The sequence below is a fragment of the Sturnira hondurensis genome, unplaced genomic scaffold (assembly GCF_014824575.4).
Source record: "Sturnira hondurensis isolate 20B ecotype Veracruz unplaced genomic scaffold, ASM1482457v3 Scaffold0002840, whole genome shotgun sequence".
NCBI classification, from domain to species: Eukaryota; Metazoa; Chordata; class Mammalia; order Chiroptera; family Phyllostomidae; genus Sturnira; species Sturnira hondurensis.
In genome coordinates, this window is record NW_028075471.1 from 15723102 (window position 1) to 15745608 (window position 22507).

At 37.8% G+C, this 22507-nt stretch overlaps 1 protein-coding gene, 1 long non-coding RNA gene and 1 pseudogene across 6 annotated transcripts in view; 1 reads left to right on the plus strand and 2 right to left on the minus strand.

The window, feature by feature from the left end:
• Positions 1-22507, minus strand: part of FRMD4B (FERM domain containing 4B) — a 199286-nt gene that overhangs the window by 20346 nt on the left and 156433 nt on the right. For all 5 annotated transcript variants that reach the window (XM_037040929.1, XM_037040928.1, XM_037040931.1 and 2 more), the window contains 6 exons: positions 20295-20378; positions 18619-18684; positions 17128-17185; positions 14993-15079; positions 1886-1962; positions 377-515 (listed from right to left, as the gene is read on the minus strand). In XM_037040929.1, coding sequence (XP_036896824.1) covers positions 377-515; positions 1886-1962; positions 14993-15079; positions 17128-17185; positions 18619-18684; positions 20295-20378 — 511 coding nt within the window. The remainder of the gene's footprint in view (positions 1-376; positions 516-1885; positions 1963-14992; positions 15080-17127; positions 17186-18618; positions 18685-20294; positions 20379-22507) is intronic.
• On the minus strand, positions 1125-1245 carry LOC118983731 (uncharacterized; annotated as a pseudogene).
• On the plus strand, positions 3455-5283 carry LOC118983435 (uncharacterized). Its single transcript, XR_005065725.1, has 3 exons — positions 3455-3547; positions 3784-3837; positions 4504-5283. It is a non-coding gene; the product is annotated as an uncharacterized LOC118983435 (long non-coding RNA).

Genomic DNA, 22507 nt, shown 5'->3' on the forward strand with positions numbered 1-22507 from the left:
ATGGAGGACAGTTTAGAATTTTTATACATATACTGAAAAGATACTCTTCAGAAAAAAAGATACCGAAGCTTTGTAGCTAGAACATATTAATAACGATGCACAATTCTTTCTTATGGTGTAGTTCAATCATGAGCTTTAAAATGTCACCAGGGCATACCCACATGTATGCTGAAAAGCTGGCAAATCATACAACTTTTGAATTAGGTCTTATGAGTATATTGCTCATTTTTTAAATATAAGAAAAAGTAAAACAGTTGGTAGTAAAGAAAACTAAGAGAATAAAAACAAAAAGATCTGCTTGCATCTTTTCTGAGAATGCTTATCTTTTGAACCCAAAACAAACGAGTTTCTGATAGAACCTCTTCTAGTGGCTTACTTTGCTTTGCTTCCGATCCAGGTAAAACTGATGCTGACTAATTGCCATTACCCAGATGGACTTGATGAGAGAAGAGTTTGCATACCAGGTTTGCACAAAGAGGCCACTTTGCCCAAAGGCTCTTTTTGACACCGAAATCCTGAAAGATTAAGAAAAGCATTCAAATTATTTCCCTCTGGCCCCAGCACAGCACAAAATATATCCAGTGAGTAATGTAGTAGAGCATCTTCTTAACTGTTTTTCCGCTGCCATACTCTCATGCTGACAGGGTTCTGATTCTCTTTTTTTATGACAAAGCCAATTACACCTAGGTAATATCTCTGTAACACTATCGTATTAAAAATACATATACCCTCTCAAAAGCAGATAAGGAATAGTCACATTAGGTTGTACTAAAATGGTTAAATCCCTCACAAGCAGTCTGGAATAAATGTGATAATATTTTAGAGGTGCAGATCTATGGCATCAGCGCCTTCCTCAAGGTGAAGGAGCATCTTGGATCTAGATAGGCTTGTCTGGCTCCGACATTATTAGAGGATGAACACAGTAATATTGCCTGAAAGTATGCAAGTCCAAACCTGGTCCAGAGTGTTGCTTATGCACAAACCAGATATAAAGGAGGACAGGGCGAAAGAGAGAAGGATGAGGGAAAGGAGGGAAAAAGAGACCGATGTTCTCTGTAGGAATTTAGGTCATCATTTTTTTTAGCGTTGTGCCAATTCTTTATTCCCCCTAACCTCCCACAGAAAAAAATATGAAAGGCTTCATATGGAAGCGTTATGGAATTTGCGTGTCCCCCTGGCACAGGGGCTGTGCTAATCTTCTCTGCATCCTTCCAATTTTATTATATGTGCTGCTGAAGCGAGCATTCTTTGTAGGAATTTAGGTCATCTCTTTGTTAAGGGCTATTTCTCCCATCCCTATTACCTCCAAACACCCACAAATGTATCTGAAAAGCAACCACTGAGGACTGATAAAGAATTGCTCTGAAGAGTTTGGAGAAACCAAAATCCTGACTTTAATGTTGATAACTTGGCAGCTGTTTTTTGAAGTGATTAGGAACACCAAATTTTAAAATGAGCAAAGAATCTGAATAAACATTTCTACAAAGATATACAAATGGCCAATGAGCACATGAAAAGATGCTCAGCCATCATCAGTCAAGAGGAAAATACAAATCCAAACTACAATGAGCTACTATTTCACACCACCAGGATGACTATTAAAAAAAACAACTCAAGTGAAAATAACAAGTGTTGGGGAGGGTGTGGAGAAAATACACCCATATACATTACTGGTGTGAATGGAAAATGGTGTAGCCATTTTGGTAAACTTTCTGGCCATTCCTCCAAAGGTTAAAGAAATAGTTAGCTCTTCACCCAGTAGTTCTGATCCCAGCTTTTTGCTCAAAAGAAATGAACACACGTCCACGCAAAAACTGCACATGAGTGTTCATAGCATTATTCATAAAGTCACCAGGACCATATGGAGAAAAAAACTGATCCTCACCTCCGTGGGTCATGAACTTCAACAGCAAATTTTTTCTCACGGAAATACAAGTTCTCCAGCTGTTTCCATTGGAATAGCTAGTAAATTAAGAAAACACAAAAACCACACAGCTTTAATTTATGTTGTTTTACTAAGTCTAGAAATCAGCTTAATAATCACATAATCAAGAAGGTGCACTAAGATTAAGCACAAACGTGATGCAGTCTCTTTACAAACCAGCTACAAGCTGAAACCATTTCGTTCCTTTCTTTGTCAGTAATCTTTACCAACAACTCTTTGAACAGTAAAATTAGGCAACTGTGAGGAATATGCATACTATTTTTCCTGTGACTCAACCAAATAAGAGTCAGTAAGGAAATTCTCATAGATTCCAGTAAGCACACGCCTACTGATCAAAGACGTTGATAGCATATTTAAAAGGAAAGATATTCAAAGCGATGTTTCAATAAGACCACAGATCAAATTTCAAAAGAAAGCAAAGTGAAAGTAAACCGGAACCCCAAGCAGGGGTGATTCTCCGTGACACCAGTTTTCTTGGATACAAATGTTCCCCTGAACGGGACAGAAACCAGGAACTGGAGGCAGGGGTGGGGTAGGGTGAATGCAGGAGCTAGCTACCCTTTTGGTTTCTGAGCTGAATCCTCCAGTTTTTGTAAATGGAACCCACTTCCATATTCCCACTGCTGATATTCAAATGCTGCGCTCAGTGTTTTTTGCCAGTTTATTGGGAGAAAACAGACTTTGCTAGCACTGTGCTTTTGAAAACCATACAATTTGTAAAAAAGCAGCTTCACAGAGCTGAGTGTACCGTGCTGTATTTGCTGGTCCCTTATGTTAGACCTTGTGCTACCCTGAGCCCATTCTTGTCTGAACTTGGATGTCACAGAATTCCTCTACTCCATTTCTAGTCTTGATTATTAGGGAAATAATAGCAACAGTGATTTCATTCTATTATTAGACTTTGGCTGGATTTTAAAAATTATGTTAAAAGATTCTTCGAAGAGCATTTTCATTATCTAAATAACTGCTCTGCAATGTGCTATCAGTAAAACCATTTTCTGAAATACATAAACCAAAGTACTTTGCAAACATGTAACCCTCATGTAAGGGAACAGCATGAGTTTAAGGGTCCTGTGCATGTGCAGTCAGGAGACAAGTGTTCAAACTAGACCTGCACTCCTAGAGTGAAACACACCAGCCCACACTAGGACACACACAGTCATCAGTAACTACAACATTCACCCGGGTTCAAAGAGTTATTAGTGAAAGCTTAAAGCTACATACCAATTTCTTAAAATCTCCGTAGACTTGAGACTTGGTTGCTTTTAATCCAGACGTTCCAAAACCGGGTCAGAAATGTGAGGGAAAACCCTAAGGTTCTTTCTACCTCCCCCTCCCAAACAGCAGCAGCACACAGTGAGCTCTGAACTGAGTTTCATAAGACACTTAGGTGTAACTCAGTTTCACAAAGTGAGCCTCCCACGGCTGACATCAGCAACTCTTATCAGGGGACACCTCCCCAGTTCCACTCCTTCTTCCGAAACCGGTGGGAGGGCAAAGTTCTCACCAGCAGATTTTCCCAGAAGAGAGACTCATTTTTTTAAATGGGGTACAGTGCGGATTCAGACGATCCTCCTGGGAAGTAGGTTGCTTTCCACGCAGGTACAGATTTCACCGGAGCTGCTCGGGGAGCCATTTGTACGGAGTTACTCACCCTGGGCACGAACAGGTTCTACAGGAAGAGCCGCAGCGCAGCGCAGCGCAGCTGTGTTTTCCTTTGCGTCCATTCCCACACACATAAAAACCAGGGCCTGACTTGAAACACGATCTCTGAAAGCCACCCCCTCCCCCTAGCGCTTACAAACTGAAATTCTAGCTCTTTTGCCTCCATTCAGCAGGTCCCTGGCTTTGAGAGCAAGCGTGCCTCCTGCGAGCAGAACCCTACTTAAAAGGTGAGAGGCTTCGGCTTATTTAAAGAATTTGAAATAATTGGATGGCAACTGGATTTGCAAAAATAGTCCTGGGGAGGAGATTTTATGTCTGAAAGGCAAAGACATTTCCCTGCCTGAAATCCTAAAAGTTTATGCAAAATGTGATTTCATATATGTGCCTGTAATAGGGAATTGGAATTGCCACTAGGGCAGCGATGGTAGAATGTACAAGGGGCAAGTGGTACAGAAAACGTCATTACCAGTAATGTTTTATTTATTTTATTAATAAAAACAAGATGACGTAAATATGACAAAATATTAGTATTTGTCAATTTAAGTAGTTATTTAGGTGTTGTCATTTTCTTGGTACATCTGTATTTTTTAAAAAAACTTAAAAGAAGTGAAAATTTCTCAAATTAAAATGATATGCTTACATAAAGTGAACATAGATCAATCTATTTTATACAATAGTGTGATGTCCACCTCCTAACCATTTAAGAGGCCTCTATTTTAGACACTTATTATCATTGTTATTCTTATCAATGTTTGAGGTTGCTAGGAAAATACTTGCAATTGTGGGGGCACTAGATTCAGCTAGCAGCTGGAAATAGGCTAGTTTTTCTCTTGAAATTCCTGAAATTATTTTTCTATTGAGCTTTTATATTGTTTTTGTGCTTTTGACCTCAGAAAGGAAGGATGAAACTGAAAATGGCAATGGAGCTGATGGGAAGTATTCTACTGAGAGACTGAAAGACTGCCCATGCAACAGGGCCTTCCACACAGCAGGCAACCGACTAATTTCATTCGCTTCCTCTTTGCCAGCGTTTTCCTTGAAGGATAAGTAAGAGCCCCCTCCAGGCTCCTGTGAAAATCATGCAGGTATTTCAGAGCAATGAAAGGAGAAGGGGAAATTGGTCAAAGAATTATCCACCAGATTGACCTGATTTGTTTGGGCCTCTACATTAAAGAAATGGCCTGTAATGGAATAAGGAGTATTCTAAATCACCTGAAATATGAAGGGGCCTTAAAGAGGTCAAAGCTCAAAGGTAGAAGGAGGCAAATTTTCTATTATTTCAAGAATAACTGGTGCCCATATAGGGTAGGATTATTACCAGGTATAATGTCTTAAGGGTAGGACATGACTATTATATATACTACTCATGCATGTGTATATATATATAAACACATCTGTAATTCTCATATTAAAATTGAAAACAATGATTTGTCCAACCCCAAATTACTATTTTTGGAGATTTAAGTGAGTTTTATTTGCCTCGCAACACAAAGTTAAGAGTATGTAATGGGACTGTTTTCTAAAGTGATCATTAAATAAGCATTGTAACAGTCAATTATTAGTATTTGTTGTTGTTTATGTGATAGTCACTAATAGGTATAAGTTAGAAATTGTACAATTTTAGAATCTATGGTGAAAATACTTATGTCGCAAAAATAAAACTATAAATTAGGTCTCCAGATTTCTTCCTATCCTATATCAATCTAGAATAACCAGATGTGCCCTTCAGCATCAAAAGAAGGAGGTAGATAACAACAGATGAAATAATAGCTGGGGTTAATTTTGAGACCACAGAATAAATAAATAAATAAATAAATAGAAAAAGTAAAAGAGAAGCAATGTGAACAATGTCATTAACAAAGAGATAATCAAAAGCTACAACAGGAAGAAACATATCCTAAGGTCAGTAATCATTCTGTCCTAAAAAAGAAAGTGTCGCCCAGGCTGGTGTGGCTCAGTGTATTGAGCACCAGCCTGTGAACTGAAGGGTCAGTGGTTGGATTCCCTGTCAGGGCACATGCCTGTGTTGTGGGCCAGGTCCCCAGCTGGTGGCATGAAGGAGGCAAGTGGTCAGTGTTTCTCTCATACAGCGATGTGTTTCTCCATCTCTTTCTCCCTCCCTTCCCCTCTCTCTAAAAAGTAATTAAATAGCCCTGGCTGGTGTGGCTCAGTGGATTGAGCACTGGCCTGTGAACCAAAGGGTCGCCAGTTTGAATCCTAGTCAGGGCACATGTCTGGGTTGTGGACTGGGTCCCCAGTTGAAGGTGCATGGTTGAGAGGCAACCACACATTGTTTCTCTCCCTCCCTTCTCTTCTGTCTAAAAATAAATAAATGAAATCTTTAAAATAGGTAAGTAAATAAACAGATAAATGAATTTTTTTTAAAGTGTCAAAAATTTTTAAAAATGATGCAGAAAACCAAAGCAGATTCAAACCCTATTCTGAAAGTGAACTTATGCAGAATATGACATAATCAGAATACATTTCTTTTATCCTTAGATGTAAAGGAAATTGATGATTCTAGAATAATTTGCCTGCATTATTATACTTTATTTAATGAAGTGCATTGGTTGAATGTTTAAGCTACTTTCTTAAAATCTACAATCAATTTTTTGGTTAGATCCCTCTGTTATAGACTTAAAAGAACCAGAAGAAATCACCTCTTCCTCATTCACACCCCACAGTTTCAATGGTTCCTAAATACTAGAAACTACTGTCAAATTTTATTACAAGACTACAAGGAAAAGCAGAGGGAGTTTTAGGAGACAGGGTGATGCCTACTTCAGTAGCTCGTGGAATCATTTATTCATCCTCTTGAGTCAACAAATATTTCTTGTCCACCTTCTACGTGAGAGGTCCTGTTATTGTTGGCAAATAATGGCCAGGTCTCTTCACTTGTGGGGCTTAACCGAACCAATTGGACCAAGTCAAACTGCCTTGGTTTGCATTCTGGTTCCACCATTTGTGTTTTATTTGACAAATTGCTTAACTTTCCAGAGTCTCAGTTTCCTTATTTGCAAAGTAGGACCAACAGCACCTGCCTCAGAGGGTTGTTGAAAGGTTTGGTGAAATGATGTCTATGAGACACTTAGCCCAGTGCTTGCCTGAGAATAAACATTTGGTAAGTGATAAAGTTGTATTTGTTAGAACTCTCAGTCCAGTTCCCTAATTTTATCATGCCTTTGTGCAGATGGAGGACAGACTCTTAATAGCAGAAACAGAACAAGAAACAGCTGCCTGGATCCCCTATCTTTCTGCTGATGAGAAACAGCCAGGTTATTTTGTTGACACACCGGTATCACTCAGGCTTCCAATTCTCTAAGTTTCAACTTTTGTAAAAACTGCTGTATATCTGTTGATTTCATTAGTGGTTTCTGAATACACCCTCTAGGTAGGAAATGTGTTCACTTGTCCTGCTACACGGAGGTCACAGAGGAGGAGGGAGAAGTGGGTCAAAGGCACACCCTCCAGGGAGATGCAAGGCAGCAAGCTGCTTCCTGTCTTGGGTACCCAGGAAAGGAATGTGCCCCAACAGGTTCAAGAATGCTGAGGAGTGTACTTGCCACCAGCCAGAGGGACCTCCTGGGTTAATGAAAGAAAAAGTCTCAGAGATAAAGGATCAAACTGTCTATTTAAATCTTGACAAATTGAAAGTAGACACCACACAGAGAATTAACACTAGGCAAGGACAGGAAAGATGTCATCAGAGGCTTTTTAAAAAAAAATAGCACTTATGGTATAGGTTAATAATTTAAGTATAAATTCACCTCAAAATGACTGAATGTGGGCTAGTCACACAGCTGCAGTGCATGACTGTACATCAATGACTCACTTAGGGACATCCCATGCTATAAACTGAAGAAAACAAAATCATGATATCATTGATTTATTTATTTTGTATTAAAAAACATTATATTTGGTGAATATACTGTTTATGAACCAGGTAGTGGATTTGTTTGGTTTTCTGAAGTGCCACAAAAATAGAATTTTGCTGGATGATGGGCTTTGAGAAAGCCAAATTGACCTACTTTCTGTCCATCCAGCCATACTTCTATCCATCAAATATTTATGTGACTGAGATTGTGTCTTCCCAACAACCCAATGGGAAGTACTGCTTTTAATCCCATTGTACGAAAGAGAAAACCGAGACTAAGAAAACTGAGACTACTATTTGTCTAATAGTCAATTAGCCAAAGTTACATACCTAAACAGGGGTGGAACTGGGATTCACAGCAAGGCACACCCAGGCTCTAAAACCCCAGTGCCTAACCACAGTCGACCATCCTACCTTTCTCAAAGTGTGTTCTATGTACATTTGTTATATTATTAAAAAAAGGAAGAAAGAAAAAAGGAGTAACTCCCAGTTCTACCTCACAGGAAAAAAAGCATCAATTATGGCATTTGTAGAAAAGGACACTGAGTCCCTATCATTTTACTTATACTAGTGGTTCTCAACCAATGATGAATTTGCATCACTCTCCATCCCCACCCACAACTCCAGCACATCTGGAGAGGTCTGGAGACATTTTCCGTTATCACACTGGAGGGGAGGGTGCTACTAGCATCTTGTCGGGGAGGCCAGGGATGCTGTGGAACATCATAGCATGCTCAGGGCAGAATTATCTGGCCCAAAATGTCACAGAGACTGAGAAACTGACTCAGAGGATAACTTTTGGTGATGAAACTATATACTGTGGTCAGTAAAGTGTATTGCTGAGGAAGATAACATTTTTGCTCTAAAAAATGAAGTTTGGAGTTCTATTTTTCTCAACTAGGTAATACCTTAGGAACAAATAGTTGTCCAGATTGTTTCCTAAATGGAGGTGTTACCTACCAGAGGGACTTACGGCATCTGATCAGACCAGAAGAGGGCCTGCTATCACTGTCAGGTGTGCTGAACTCAAGTTTCATAACATACCCCAATGGTACACACTCAGGTAGGGAAAGTTGTTTTTCACCTATAATATCATAACCCTTCATACATAAAACACCACATCCTAAATGCAAGGAGAAAAACATTCTGCATATTTTTGAAAAAGTTCAGATGAAGAAGTTCTGGGTGTCAGGATATACATAAAATAAAAATCTGACTATCTAGTAGGATGTCATAGCCCCCAGATTTCCTCTGTGGCTGAATGTCTAACCTTCCAGGCTGACCTCGTGCCTTCCTGTCTGTATGTGCATCAAAGCACTGACCGAACGCATGTGGTACAACCACAGTCGACCAGTTGCTCACAGGCACCTGGGTGGTTCTTCCAGATGTTTGCAGCTGGCATCCCTTCTCACAGGTTGATACCTAGTTGGGTTATTAAATATCTTTAACTAAATCCCTAATTTTGAATATCATTCTGTCTTTCCAGATGGATTGTCACATCCTTGATGACAGATACTTCGCTTTTTCCTTAAATAAGATAAAGAATAAAAAGTACTAGCTCAAGGCCCTTGCAATCAGAATGGTATCAATATATTTAAAAACACAACTTTGTACATTGCACTATCTTGCTAGAAATTTGTTCCTGAAGGTTGAATGAATTAAAATGAAACCAATCTTTAGTCATGAGCATATATTGAAGAAAACTACCATTTATGTACCTTCACCAAACAGTTTTTCACAATGATTTATTGTACTAGTTGGTTTTCTCTGCACTTAGGCTAGTCAACCCTATTGAAGAGCTATGTTTCATTTTTCTCTGTGTGCCAACAATTCAGCCATTTGTCAAATGCCAGGAAATATAATATTTTTATCTTATAAATAAGGAAATCTAATAAATAAATAAATAAATAATGAAATAGTTATAAATAAATAATGAAATCTAATAGCTTTGCCTATCCAGCAGGTGTTTCTCTTCTTCACACATCACCCTCAGTTTCTACAAGGATCACTCTTACTCTGTAAGCTCTAACTCAGTGGTCTCCCCTTGGGGTTATAAGGTATAGACCTCCTCCCCAGCGCAAACTGTTCTCTCACTAGAACATGCCAACCCATTCCTCGCAAGCCTGATTCCTTCTCACCGTTCATGTTTCAACTTAAATGTCACCTTTCCTGAGAGGCCTTCCCCGAACACACCAAATGTTCTTCACCCATCCCATTATTTTCCCGTCATCTCATTTGGTTGAAAACTAGTCAAAATTCATAATCATCTTTATTTCTTGCTTATGTTTTCTCATTACCACCTCCCAAAAACACTTCAAAGGAAACAACACAGTGTGACAAAAACTACTTATCACCCTTGAAATCTGTTTTCCTTCCTTCTTTTTAGTAATAGAACACCTTGAGGTATGGCTTTGCCATGGCCACCTAGAGGCTGCCTGCCCTGGCTTCCCTTGCAGTGGGACTGGGTGATTTATAAATAATACGGCTGCGTATCTTGGATTCTTTCCATTTGCCTGCTGGTTTTGAAATGAAAATGGATATTCACCGATTCCCAACCAATTCTCTGAGATTGTCTTGTCCTTGAAGGGCTGCTGAAAAACCTATTTGTGATTACTGTGGGAGGGAAGAGAACTACCAATTCTGTCGAGTGAACTTTCTATGGAGTATTGTGTGAAGGGAAAATATCTACGCAGTGAAGGAAGCCACTAACTCATTGGGTCCTCAGAATAATCTCTGAGGTACATAGTACAGACAGAATTATTTGAACTTGACATTTGAAATATAAAAACCCAGAAAGGTTGGTGACAGCTCCAGGTCAGCCAACTGGTAAACAGGAATGCAGGAGTGGCTCTTATATCAAGTCCAAGCAATAGGATTTGAGTTCTCCACCCACTGAGCCTGCAGAAAGTTTTAACAATCAGGTTGATTATTGGTGTGGCTGAAACTTAATTATACACTTTATAGACAGGATGGACTGGTCTCCAGCTGACATTTGGTGATTCAGTTTTTTTCCCTCCACACCATCCTGTGTTTTGTATTGATGTAGAAAGTGCAACTGGACAGCACACGTTCTCTTCTGCAGTTAACCTCATCCAGCATTTGAGCAGCATTAGAAGAAGCATCTGAACCAAGATCCGTGGTGATGTAATAGTTGTGGGAAAAGCAAGGGGAGGTTAGAAACGATCGAGATGGCTCTGCTTAGAAAAAACAAGCAAGCCACTCTGAGTTTAGATGAAATGAACCCTATACTTTTGTGATAAAGAAACAGAAAGACATTTGTGCTTGTTACTTAATTCATCTGGCGCTAGGCATTTGGCAATTCTAATAGTTAAAAAAATAATCAGTTAATTTAAGGCTGAGAACCTTTTCTCCCCACCCTGAAATGCCCTGGGATAATTATAAGACCTTCTCTGCCTGTTATAATTCAGAAAGATACTGATCTTGAAAGGCCTTTTTGTCCCACCACCTTGTATGACACTTTGACTAGCATGGCATTTTTCTTTCTCCCATCTCCGACTGGTCCTGGTTTTCCCGGTGAAATAACTTGCCAGAAGAGTACAAATCAGTCATGACATATACTTTAATCAGCCACTGACCCACTGTCTGCTTTGTGAAGAACAGACATTTTCTGTTCATAATTCTGCACATGAAGTACTGAATAAACAATAAAAACCTAGAAGAAATACAAGTCTGCATGTTTTCTTTTAAAAGTAAAACTTCATTGCTTTTAAGATCAAATGTCCTGTATTTGAAATTCAGTTCAGTTCTGGCGTGTTTTCACATTCCGTAAGAGTTTCCAATGACACATTTCATGCACAAACGGAGAATTTAAAAAATTGCTTATGACCCGAACTTCTAAAATCCTGAATTTTTGTGTTTTGTAACTCAGAATTTTGAAGTTTTCTCTTAATTTGCATCATGTATTATTGCTAATGAATTGGGAGAGGCAAAGTTCCTACCAGTCTCTGAAAGCAAAAAATTTGACTATTAGGACTAGTAGATGGAGCCTAAGGGCTGTGGGCTTGCAATAATGTTGGATCTTTTCCTATCCAAATGGTGACCCAAGGATATTCCTCCTACTCTTCTTTATAGTCTCTGTCCCTCACTAACCAGTTATTGAGTGATAGCTGTGTATGAGGCCCAGTGCTACACATATAACCACCCTGTGCATTTAGGGGCATTACTATTGTGCAGATGAGGAAACTGCATTTAAAGAGAGATTAAACAACACGCCCAAGGTTACACAGCAAACAGACATCAGAGACAAGCTTTGGGTTGCTTCCCAAACTGTTCCCTTCATTATTCCACAATACGACAGGATTAAAGGTAACTTGGGCCTATGACTGGCAAAAGTCTTACAGTCAAAATACATCAAGGGCACTTGTTGGGTATTCTGGGAGGGAAGACAAACACAGGCCCCAACATTCATAGGCTGTAATTGATAGGCATTATGTAGAAAGGACAGAAGGACTAAGCCTGTGGATCTCGGACCTGTCCTTCTTCAGAACAACATTTTGGCATCAGTCAGCCTTTCTTATTGTTGGCAAATCTTCCTCCTTCTGACCTCTTTTTCGGGCCATATAATTATAACACAGTAGGCATGTGGTTCAAGAAGCTGAGCCTGTTCAAGGCCTCCCATTACAGTCTTTGTTTCATTTGAGTTTGTCAATTTGACCTTCATTTGTACCCATTGGTGACTTGCTATATGCACAGGTCCATTCAAACAGCTGAAGCATGATCCTCCTTTTATAAGTCTGCCCTCATGGTCCTTTAAATGATGCATTTTCATTTGTGTCAGCTTGTCCAAGGTGGGGACTTATAAAATATCCTTCCTCCAATAACCCCCTAAATTGTGTGGATGTGGGAAAATAAAGATACAGAAGCAAAACCCATTGTCAGAGTTAACAGAAGAAGAAAGGAGGAGGGAAACAATGGTATAGAATGGACACCTGCTTAAATAACCAAGAGGGGAAGGCAGGACAGTGATTAACACAAGATGACCCATTTAAGGTTTTTTGGGCTGAATGGCATATCTTGTAAATGAAACAGGAAAACTGCAAATTGAAAAAAAGGAAGTTGCTTCTGACCCTTGCTTCTGACCCTAAACTCTGGAATGAACAAGCAGACCTGATTATGATCATTGTCAAACAACACTTACCAATTTCTATGAAACTGTGAGGGGAAAGAAAGGCCTGTAAGTCACAAGCAACCAACGGCCAGTTCACTACACTGTTCACTGTGCACATTCTGATTTGCCAAGATTCTAAGGGAAGGCTGGTTGTTTTCAGTGGAAGCACATACAGTCTGTGGGAATCTCAATTTTATCAAGCCACATTAGCTTAGAAATTACTTGTGAGTTAACTTGAATTATATTTTTACATGCAAGGTTCAGAAAACCAGCAAGACTCCTGAATGTTACTTCTTAAAGTAAAAATTTAGGGGAGAAATAAATTACCAAAAAATGTTTGCATAATAGGTATACCTTAAGAAAACATGACAAGCCATAATTTGATCTTATAAAATGGATAAACTAGGGGTTAGTTGTTTCCTTGGCTGGGATTCAACTCCTGCCCATCCTCCGCCAATGGAAACACCGTAATAGGCATCAAAAGAGAGCTGGTTAAATACATCATATATTTCCTCATAATGGAATACTATGCAACTTTGCAAAGAGTGAAAGAGAACTGTGTCTAAGTGACCTGAAGAAACATGACAGAGTACGCAACAGGGTACACAGTCAGATTTCTTTTTCTCTGTAAAAGCTTAGTACATATTGACATCTAATTCAACCATTTCATGGCCTTCTCTTGACACTGGTCACCATAGGGGAGAAATGGGGACTGCAGAAGGACTTCCTACCCTTACTTACATGTTTCTGTGGTGTTTGCTTTTCTGGTTTCTTTTACAGTGAATATTTATAAATCTTGGTAAAAAATTAAAATATATAACTGTGAATAAAAATTATTATTATTTTTAAATATTTTATTTACTTATCTTTAGAGGGGAAGGGAAGGAGAGAAGGAGAGAAATATCAATGTATGGTTGCCTCTCGTGAGTCCCCTGCTGGGAACTGGTCTGCAACCCAGGCATGTGCCCTGACTGGGAATCGAACCGCGATCATGTGGTTCACAGGCCCACGCTCAATCCACTGAGCTACACTAGCCAGGGCGAATAAAAATTATTTTAAAAAATTTTGAAATTATATGGCCCTCATTTCTAATTTGGTCTTAGAAGCAAATTTTCAGGTATCCCCTTCTTTCAACTATTCTTGGTTGTAGGGCTTACAGAGACAACATTTTATTTGTGTGATTACATACATGCTCACTCATTGTCCTCACCTCAATGGATCTTGGTTGTGAGCTAATCTTTTAATATTGTTATTGATAATTCTGGATAAGCCTCAATGCTAAAACTAATATGATTCAGAGAGCTGGATAGGCAGTAGAAGGGGGCTTTGGTGACCATGGCCCACCCTTTTGTGTTGTCTGCATCAGTTTCACAACCATAAAATGGGGAGAAAATGGAAGCTTTACTCATTCTCTAACCTCAAAGGAATATTGTGAGCATTGATTGAAACTGAAAGGACGCTTAGATGAAGAGCATGTGGTCTGATTACAAGGACCTAACTTCATGAAGTATATGGCTGGTTTTCAAAAGTGCATCAATGATAGAAGTTATTGAATGCTGTGATGTCAGGATGTGCTAACACAGGCAGTCTGGCCATGGTCTGTTTTTACAGGCCGTTGTTTCACTGCTGTGACTCCTCGTGATGCAGCAGAGCAGAAGGAAGGTGGTAAAACTGACCGGGCAGTGTGAGGAAATCTTTACATCCTTAGAATACTAACTAGCCCCGGACAGCTGGACAGTTATCTCTCTGGACTCTTCTTCAGTTCTTACAAAGGCAAAAATGTATGTTTGTGCTTGGATCCAAAGAAACAACTTCATAATCAAATTTCAAATTAAAAATAATGTAACATATTAGCTCTGGAAAATACAAACCCAAAAGAGTGTGACTCTTTACTAACTAGCACATAACTTAGTTTTCTTTACAAAAAGCAGTGATTTTAGCGTAGAAAGTTGTGAAACCAAGATAAGCAAAAGTAGAAAGAGTAGTAAAAAGAAGATTATAGTACTCATAACTATATTGCTGAGAGGTAAAGACACCCCCAAATTTGGCTTACATCTTTCAATTCATCCATCTGTTTATCTATCCAATTAAATATGTACCTATTGTTTATGTGCACATATAAAATTTATTTTAAAAATGACATTGTCCTGTTCATAGTCACTCAACTTAGAAAACCTCCTTGTATGCACTTGTAAACTATGTTGTGATCAGTGTTAATCTTTGTGCATACATTTCACACTTAACCTGTGCCTTCCCTGAACCCATGGCTTCACCAATCAGATGTTCTTTGCCCAAGATTGTTCAGTGCCTCTTAAAGCAATGTTCCCAGGTCTAGAACAACTCAATGTTCTCCTAAGTGTCTGAAATGATTCACACTTACTTTCCGAGGTTTCACTTTATCTTGTAAATCATACTGGCCAATTCCTTTATAGCTGATTCCAAGCCACCAAGGAAGTCCTTGTTTATCCTAGAACACGGAAAAGTATGAGAGCCAAGACCTAATTGTTAAGTCTTCTAGAGGTAAAGTAATATTCACCAGTTCCATCCTTTAACAAGTATAAGCAAGTCAAAATAAAGCTGTCTTGGTAAACAAAATGGTACTTAAAAACCTACCTTGTTATTAAAATGTCTTCTTAGAGTTCTTCAAATAAGATCTATAAGTCAATACTATTACTATAGACCAATACTAGTAATGCCATCAAAAAGAATGAAGCACCTGCCCTCGCTGGTGTAGCTCAGTGGACTGAGTGCAGGCCTGCAAACCAAAGTATTGAGGTTCGATTCCCAGTCAGAGCATATGCATGGGTTGCAGGTCAGTTCCCAGCAGGGAATGCATGAGATGCAACCATACATTGATAGTTCTCTCCCTCTCTCCTTCCCTTCCCCTCTAAACATAGATAAATAAAATCTTTAAAACAAAAGAAATAAAAAAGTAAAAAAAGTAAAGCACTACTGTTTTGAGTAAACAGTTGGAGAATAAATAAAATATAAGTAATTTGAGAATTAATCCAAAGTACAAAGTCAGTTATCTGTTTTAAAAAAAAAGAAAGAAAGAAAAGCTCTTCGTTGTCCTGATGAGTAACCAGTAAAGGTCAGGGAACTTTCCAAAGAATTACAAAGATATAAAAAGTGATTCCAAATCCTGATGTTTATAATACACTTAACAGTGCACATGGGAATACTGAAAAAACAGGATGTTCGAATAATGCCTTTGAGGCACATATGGAGAGGGTAGAATTTTTTTCATAAATCTATCTTTTAGGTCTTGAAAAGCAAAGATGTATTGACACGGGGAAAGAAAAACTTAGGGTGAAACATATACCCATATGCAAATCCACTAAGAATCAGTAGAAATTAAAGTTGTATTAGTATACATTTTTAGTAATGGTGTCCTCATTATGCAAGTATTTATTATCCAATTCTCCACCATTTTGAATTGCAAACATTGTTGGCATTTGAAGATCAAGATTGATCAGTTAGAAAGCTATTGCACTTTCAAATAACATAACTGTCTTAACCTGCTTTATCTCTTATTATTGCACAATGTTTCTCCCTGCTATAAATATCTGAAAACACTACAAAAATACAAAGCATATCAACTGAAAATTGATATTGCAAATCCTAGAAAAGTGTGAAGATTTTATGAAGCCGTTGAAACAACATTGGAGAGTGCATGGTTCTCATACAAAAGCATAATCAAATGAATTTCTGGTAGCATTATAAAAGGAAACAATTGGAAAAGAGAAAAATAAGTAAGAATAGCTAATGGAACAGGTGTGCCGAAAGCAGATGATCTGAATATCTTAGGACGAAAAGGCTTTTGGAAAACATTTAGTTTCTTTTTTTTTTTTTTTAAGATTTTATTTATTTATATATCTTTAGAGGGGAAGGAGAGAGGGAGAGAAGCATCCATGTATGGTTGCCTTTTGTGCATCCCCTGCTGGGAGTTAGCCTGCAAGGAACCGGCCTGCAACCCAGGCATGTGCCCTGGCTGGGAATCGAACCGCGATCCGCTGGTTCGCAGGCCTGCGCTCAATTCACTGAGCTACGCCAGCCAGGGCTGGCTTTTGGAAAACATTTAAACATAGCAAGTATTTGGCAGAAATGTGTCNTGCATGGTTCTCATACAAAAGCATAATCAAATGAATTTCTGGTAGCATTATAAAAGGAAACAATTGGAAAAGAGAAAAATAAGTAAGAATAGCTAATGGAACAGGTGTGCCGAAAGCAGATGATCTGAATATCTTAGGACGAAAAGGCTTTTGGAAAACATTTAAACATAGCAAGTATTTGGCAGAAATGTGTCTTATCACTTGCTTTTTAAAAATGACAAGATATAATCAAGTTTTAATATTTTTTAAGAAAATCAATTCTATTCTTAATACTTAAATTTCTAGAGACAATTTACATATATATGCACATTGATTTGCATGATTTCAAAAAGTTGGTGTTGCTCAGTAATCCTCACAGAATTACATGGGCATTATGAAAGCTTAACAATGCAAAAATATTTACCTTTACTGCATAATAATGGATTCCATAAGTTGGTAGAGCTTCTACTATTTTCATATACCTGTAGAAAATGAATATATATTATAACCTCTTATTAAAATAGGGGGCCCTTCTGGGAAAAGTAATCAAAAGAAACACATTTCGTATCCACTTCCTTCATTGTAACCATGTCTTTCTAAAAATTAAAGTAACGGTGCTACCATTTGCTATTTTTAATTCAACAAGTATTTATTGCATACCTCTATGACTTTATGTCATGGACCCAATTATGTAAGACTGCTTCTCTGCCTACATGGAATTGAAGCTTCTATTTGATAAAAGTGGACTGAATAATATTTGAAGATTAATTGCTCAGGACTTTGTAATCAATAAGTTGATCATTTTAAAAGCAAATAATGTATATGAAATGAATATAAGAGCTCATGTAAGTGTGCCAAGGTCATGTAGAAATTACACTGTATAGACAGGATTCTAATAAATTGAGTCAAATTTTACAGTCTCTGGCCTTAACTACCAAGTTAGATAGTCTCTTATTTGGAGCTACAGTGATAATGATCAGGGTAAATAAAAAGACTATTTAAGTAAGGATACTTGCTCATTAGTCTAACTAAAATCCTCAGAGAAATTCCTACTCTTTTAGTTTTTTCATTTCAGAAAATAGGCAAAATGAATCAAAATGTCAAAGATTCAACTTCTAACTTCTACTAACTTCTTTTAATTATTAAAAGAATACCTTTTAATAATTCCATACCTTCTCTTCTTTTAATTTCTACTGATTCAGGACTACTAACTTCTGATTTCTACCTTGAAGATCACAGAAGGTATGTTATGACACTAAGAAGATTAGTGTAAGAGGTAAGGATATAGGGGAAATCTACATATACACTGACCGGGGAAAAACTATCTCCAAGGCTTGATTTCAGTTCTCGCATGTTCTGAGCAAATGCATTATGGCCTTTTTTGGTGGCATGAAGAAACAGATTATCCAACACCAACACTGTGTTCCACTCAAAGTAGGGCCACAAACCTGGCAACTAAAAAGGCTGCCAGACAGGTTTTGTTTGGCTCACATCATGTTAAAATTTCTTAAAATTATTTTGTAATGTTTAAAATGAAATTTAAAAATCAGAAATTGCAGCTTTTCTTGAAAAATATCAGAATATCTGGTAACATTCTAACAGAATTCTTAAGTTGTGTAGCTTTGCTTCTACCCAGGGCAAAAATCTCTCTAGTTCACCACAGTCCCCACCATTCTCTATTGCCCCACACTTGGCCTACATTTCTCATTTTTGTTACCTGCCTGACACTGATGGCATCTGAACTGATAACACCAATATATAGAATTATCCATGACATTTTATAAGTCCTTGTAAGATATTTCTAATCAGATAAGGACTACATGTACACAAACCACAAAACAGAAATCATTTCAGATGGCTTCTGCAAACAGAAGACATTAAAATTATACTCAAGCAAAAAGAAAAAAATACTTACTGAACCACAGCTTGACCTCGAGTCAGACCTTTGACTTTCAAGTAATGCTCAATTACTCTGTCCTCACTGTAAAACAAGGAAATGAAAAGTATGACAATGCATGATTATCTGAGATACTATAATTCATTACAAGGTTCTTAGGTGGCTACTTGAGAAACTTGAGAAGGAAGGCCTTCATCAACTTGTTTGAGAGAGAAAGGCCGGCTGACATTTGTTTCTGTAGGACATGGATTCCAGAAGGATTCAAACCTTAGACATTTGACTATGTTGTCATGATTTTTAATTTATATTTTATATAATATGTGTTAATACTTTAAAAACTTAATTTATTAGAAGAAGAAACAGCCATGTCTGGTGTGGCTCAGTGCATTGAGCACCAGCCTGCAAACCGGAAGGTTGCAGGACCAATTTCCAGTCAGGGCACATGCCTGGGCTGCAGGCTAGATCCCTAGTTGGGGGGCGGGGGGGGATGTGAGAGGCAACTGATCTGTTTAGCTCCCACTCTTTCTCTCTCCCTTCCCCTCTCTCTAAAAATAAGTAAATAAAATCTTACATAAAAGAAAAAGCCAAAGTATCAATTTATCAAATGAAAAACTAATATCTTTTGTCATAACTGAATAAAATACAATAAATACAAAACAATGTTAGTAAAGAGAGGTCAACAACTATTGTGTATTAAAGACAATTTCGCAAAATTATTCATAAAGATTTAGAAAGAATTAAAACTGCTTCTGAGTCTGTGTCCAATCTAAAATACTCTATTGTCACTACTTGGGACACACTGCCCTAGGGGAAAACCGTTCATTATTGTCCTAGGATAAAACATTGGTTGAAAATAGGAGATATAAACTGAAGTCTAGCAACCCTGGCATTTAGCTGTTGTATTCTACTTTCAGACAGGTAGCATTTTCAGTCATATTTTAAGTATAAGCTAGAAGAATAAATGTTATTATCCCTATATATCTGGTAGTCAATTGTAATCAGTCTTTTTTTTCTTAAGAAAATAAGAAAATATTACTTAACAATGATTTGGGAAATGCTTATTTGGAAATGTCTCCCATCTTCCATATTAAAGCTATTAATGTTGAATAATTATTTTGTAATCGGTTTTTTAGTAGAAAGAAAAACCACTTTCAGGATTTGGTGGCTTAAACCAAGGAAAATATATTTAAAGGGATGAATGTAAGTAATTCAAAAAGGGAAAAAGTACTTTTGTAGAAAAAAGTTACATAAAATATTGGTACTATGGATTCATTAAAATATAAACAAATAACTCAAAATATACAATGATTTCTAGCCCTAAAGGAAACTGCTGATCATTCAGGTCATTTCTGCTTTTTAAGTAAACCTCTGTCTAAGGAAATCTGTATTTGATACCACTTACACTGCATTCTGCTAGCTTCAGGGTATATCACACAATGACTCCACATCCACTGAGCATTATGTTTTCACTAAGGCACACTCTGCAGGCCCTCTACTCACTTCATGTGAAGGCACTCAGCCAGCTGCTGTTACAAATGACTATATTCTTCGTACAATGATTTCCAGGGAACTTTGACAAGATCCTTTCACTGAATGGATCACAGTCTACTTATGGTTACTCGGACACATTTGGTGGGCAATTTGATATTGTCTTCACTTATATTTCTTTTAATTTACTGAGAAGCATGGCTTACCAGTAAGCAAGGGATGGATGCTCCTGAAGAGTTTTGGTTGGAAAGGCTGGGAGTGTCTTTAAATCTTTCCTGGCATTTTCATCACTAAAAAGAAGAGTATCACAGTAATGTCAGTCACTGTTACCTATCATCTAAGCTAGTAACCAGAATGTGAAATTTTCAGAATCTGAAAATTAGCTAAGATGCACTGGGCTCTATCAAAATGTTCTCAGCACACATAAGACTCTGGTCTCTAATCAGAGATAGCCCCTAATTTGACAACCTTTCCAAATCATATGATGTTTTAAAGTTTAAAAAAACAAAAAAAATTAAAATAATCATATTAAACTACCTTAACCCCATTTCCCTTATTGTCATCATAAACTTGCAGCCATTTTCATTACATATTTCCTATATGTATCTATAGCACTACAATTATTATATTGTACACATTCCATATTCTATTTTAATACAGCATTTTCAAATTCTGTTATATACTTTATCCACCTTACTATAAGCAACCTCATAATTATCTTTAGTGGATACATAACTATTCATCATTTTAGAATACTGGTTATCATAAAACCACTCACATAGCGTCACCAATATTTAATAACAGATATCATTGCAATAAAAAGGCTTAGGTAGACCTGTCTATTACTCATATATTATTTCCTCATAACTCTAGGTAGGATAAAATGGACCAAGTTGGCCATCTGCAAAAATCACTGGAATAGATGATGAGTTGAAAATGTGTTTCTAATGAGACCCAAGGTATCATTAAAATTACATCAAGTAAATGAAAATGTACCCCCTGTAAAGTCAGCTGTTATCTAATTATAAAATGGCAAAATTTTGCATGTCAAAAGAGAAAAGTGTGATCTTTATTGAGTTTAACAGAAAGGAGAGCAGGTGATACAACCCAGTCCTACTTGGTCCTGCACTGTATGGGAGAAAACACTCTCTACCTTGCCCGGATATTTAAGGAGGTAGTCTGTGAGGAGCAGACCTGACTCTCCAGAGTTTATTAGAACCTAGAGCAAGTCCATAAAAGAACTACTCAAAATCCTGATCAAAGAGCTGTTCATCAGGCTGCATGTTGGTAACTGCTACTTTCCACCTCTTTATCCCTGTACCCTAACTACTCTTCATAGAGAACTTACCAAGAGCCAGGCACCATGCAATGTACTTTGGGGGTATTGCTGGCTTCATGTAAGTCTCATCACAGCTCTTCCCATGCAGTAGGTACTATTTTTACCCAGCTTTACAGTCCAGACTGTGAGGTTTAGAGAGGCTAAGCCACTTGTTCAATGTCTCACAGCTGCTAGGTGGAGAAGCCAGAAGTCAAATCCAGTATGCTTTACTTTAATGGCCAAGACCATAACCATTATATTCTATTATCCTATTCCCTGACAGACTTTCAGAGCATGTCCTAGAGAGCTCACGTAAACATTCTCATTTCTTGAAAAGGCATAGCTCCCCTTAACTCTCACTCCTAGTTACCAATGAAAATATGAAACCATTAATTTCAAAATCCATCATCTATGCATTTTTACATTAGCTTCCCTAGGGTTTGTCTGAATGTGAATCATGATACTGAAAGGAATGAACCCCCAACTGAAGGACCAAACACTAAACCCAAGGTGAATTTCCTCCCAAAGCATTCATTCAACACTCATACATCAATTGCTATAGGTCAAATAGGGAACCAAGTACAACCTGAAGACAGGTTTTGTCTGGCCCACATTGTGCTGTGCTGTCTTAGAAATTGTTCATTTCTGTCACTTGATCAGGTTTGGTGTAAGTGACTCTCCTTCTTTGTCTACAGAGGCTGGTTTTCCAGTTCTGGTTTCCAAGTTTCTTGACCATCCCACAGGCAACAAAGTAAACCCACTAAGCAAACTGTACACAGACTTACTGTCTTTCAGTAGGAACAGAGAATTGGAGTTGAGTGCCACCTAGTTTGGAGACACTATGATTTGCACCTGCCAACATTTCATTTCAAAACCGGGTTCATGTCCCTTCTTAAAGGTGAAATATCTGGCTTTACAAATTGCTACAGGAAATAAAGTCACTTGGCTCCTGTTCTTACATAAGGATAAATCTCTCTATTCATTTGAAATCTGAACAGTGTCAGTTAACCACATTGACAATCTTGAGAAACTGGTTTGGGTTTCCTGAAAACTAAAATATATCACAATCCAATTTATTCATACTAAAGGTCACCTGTCAAC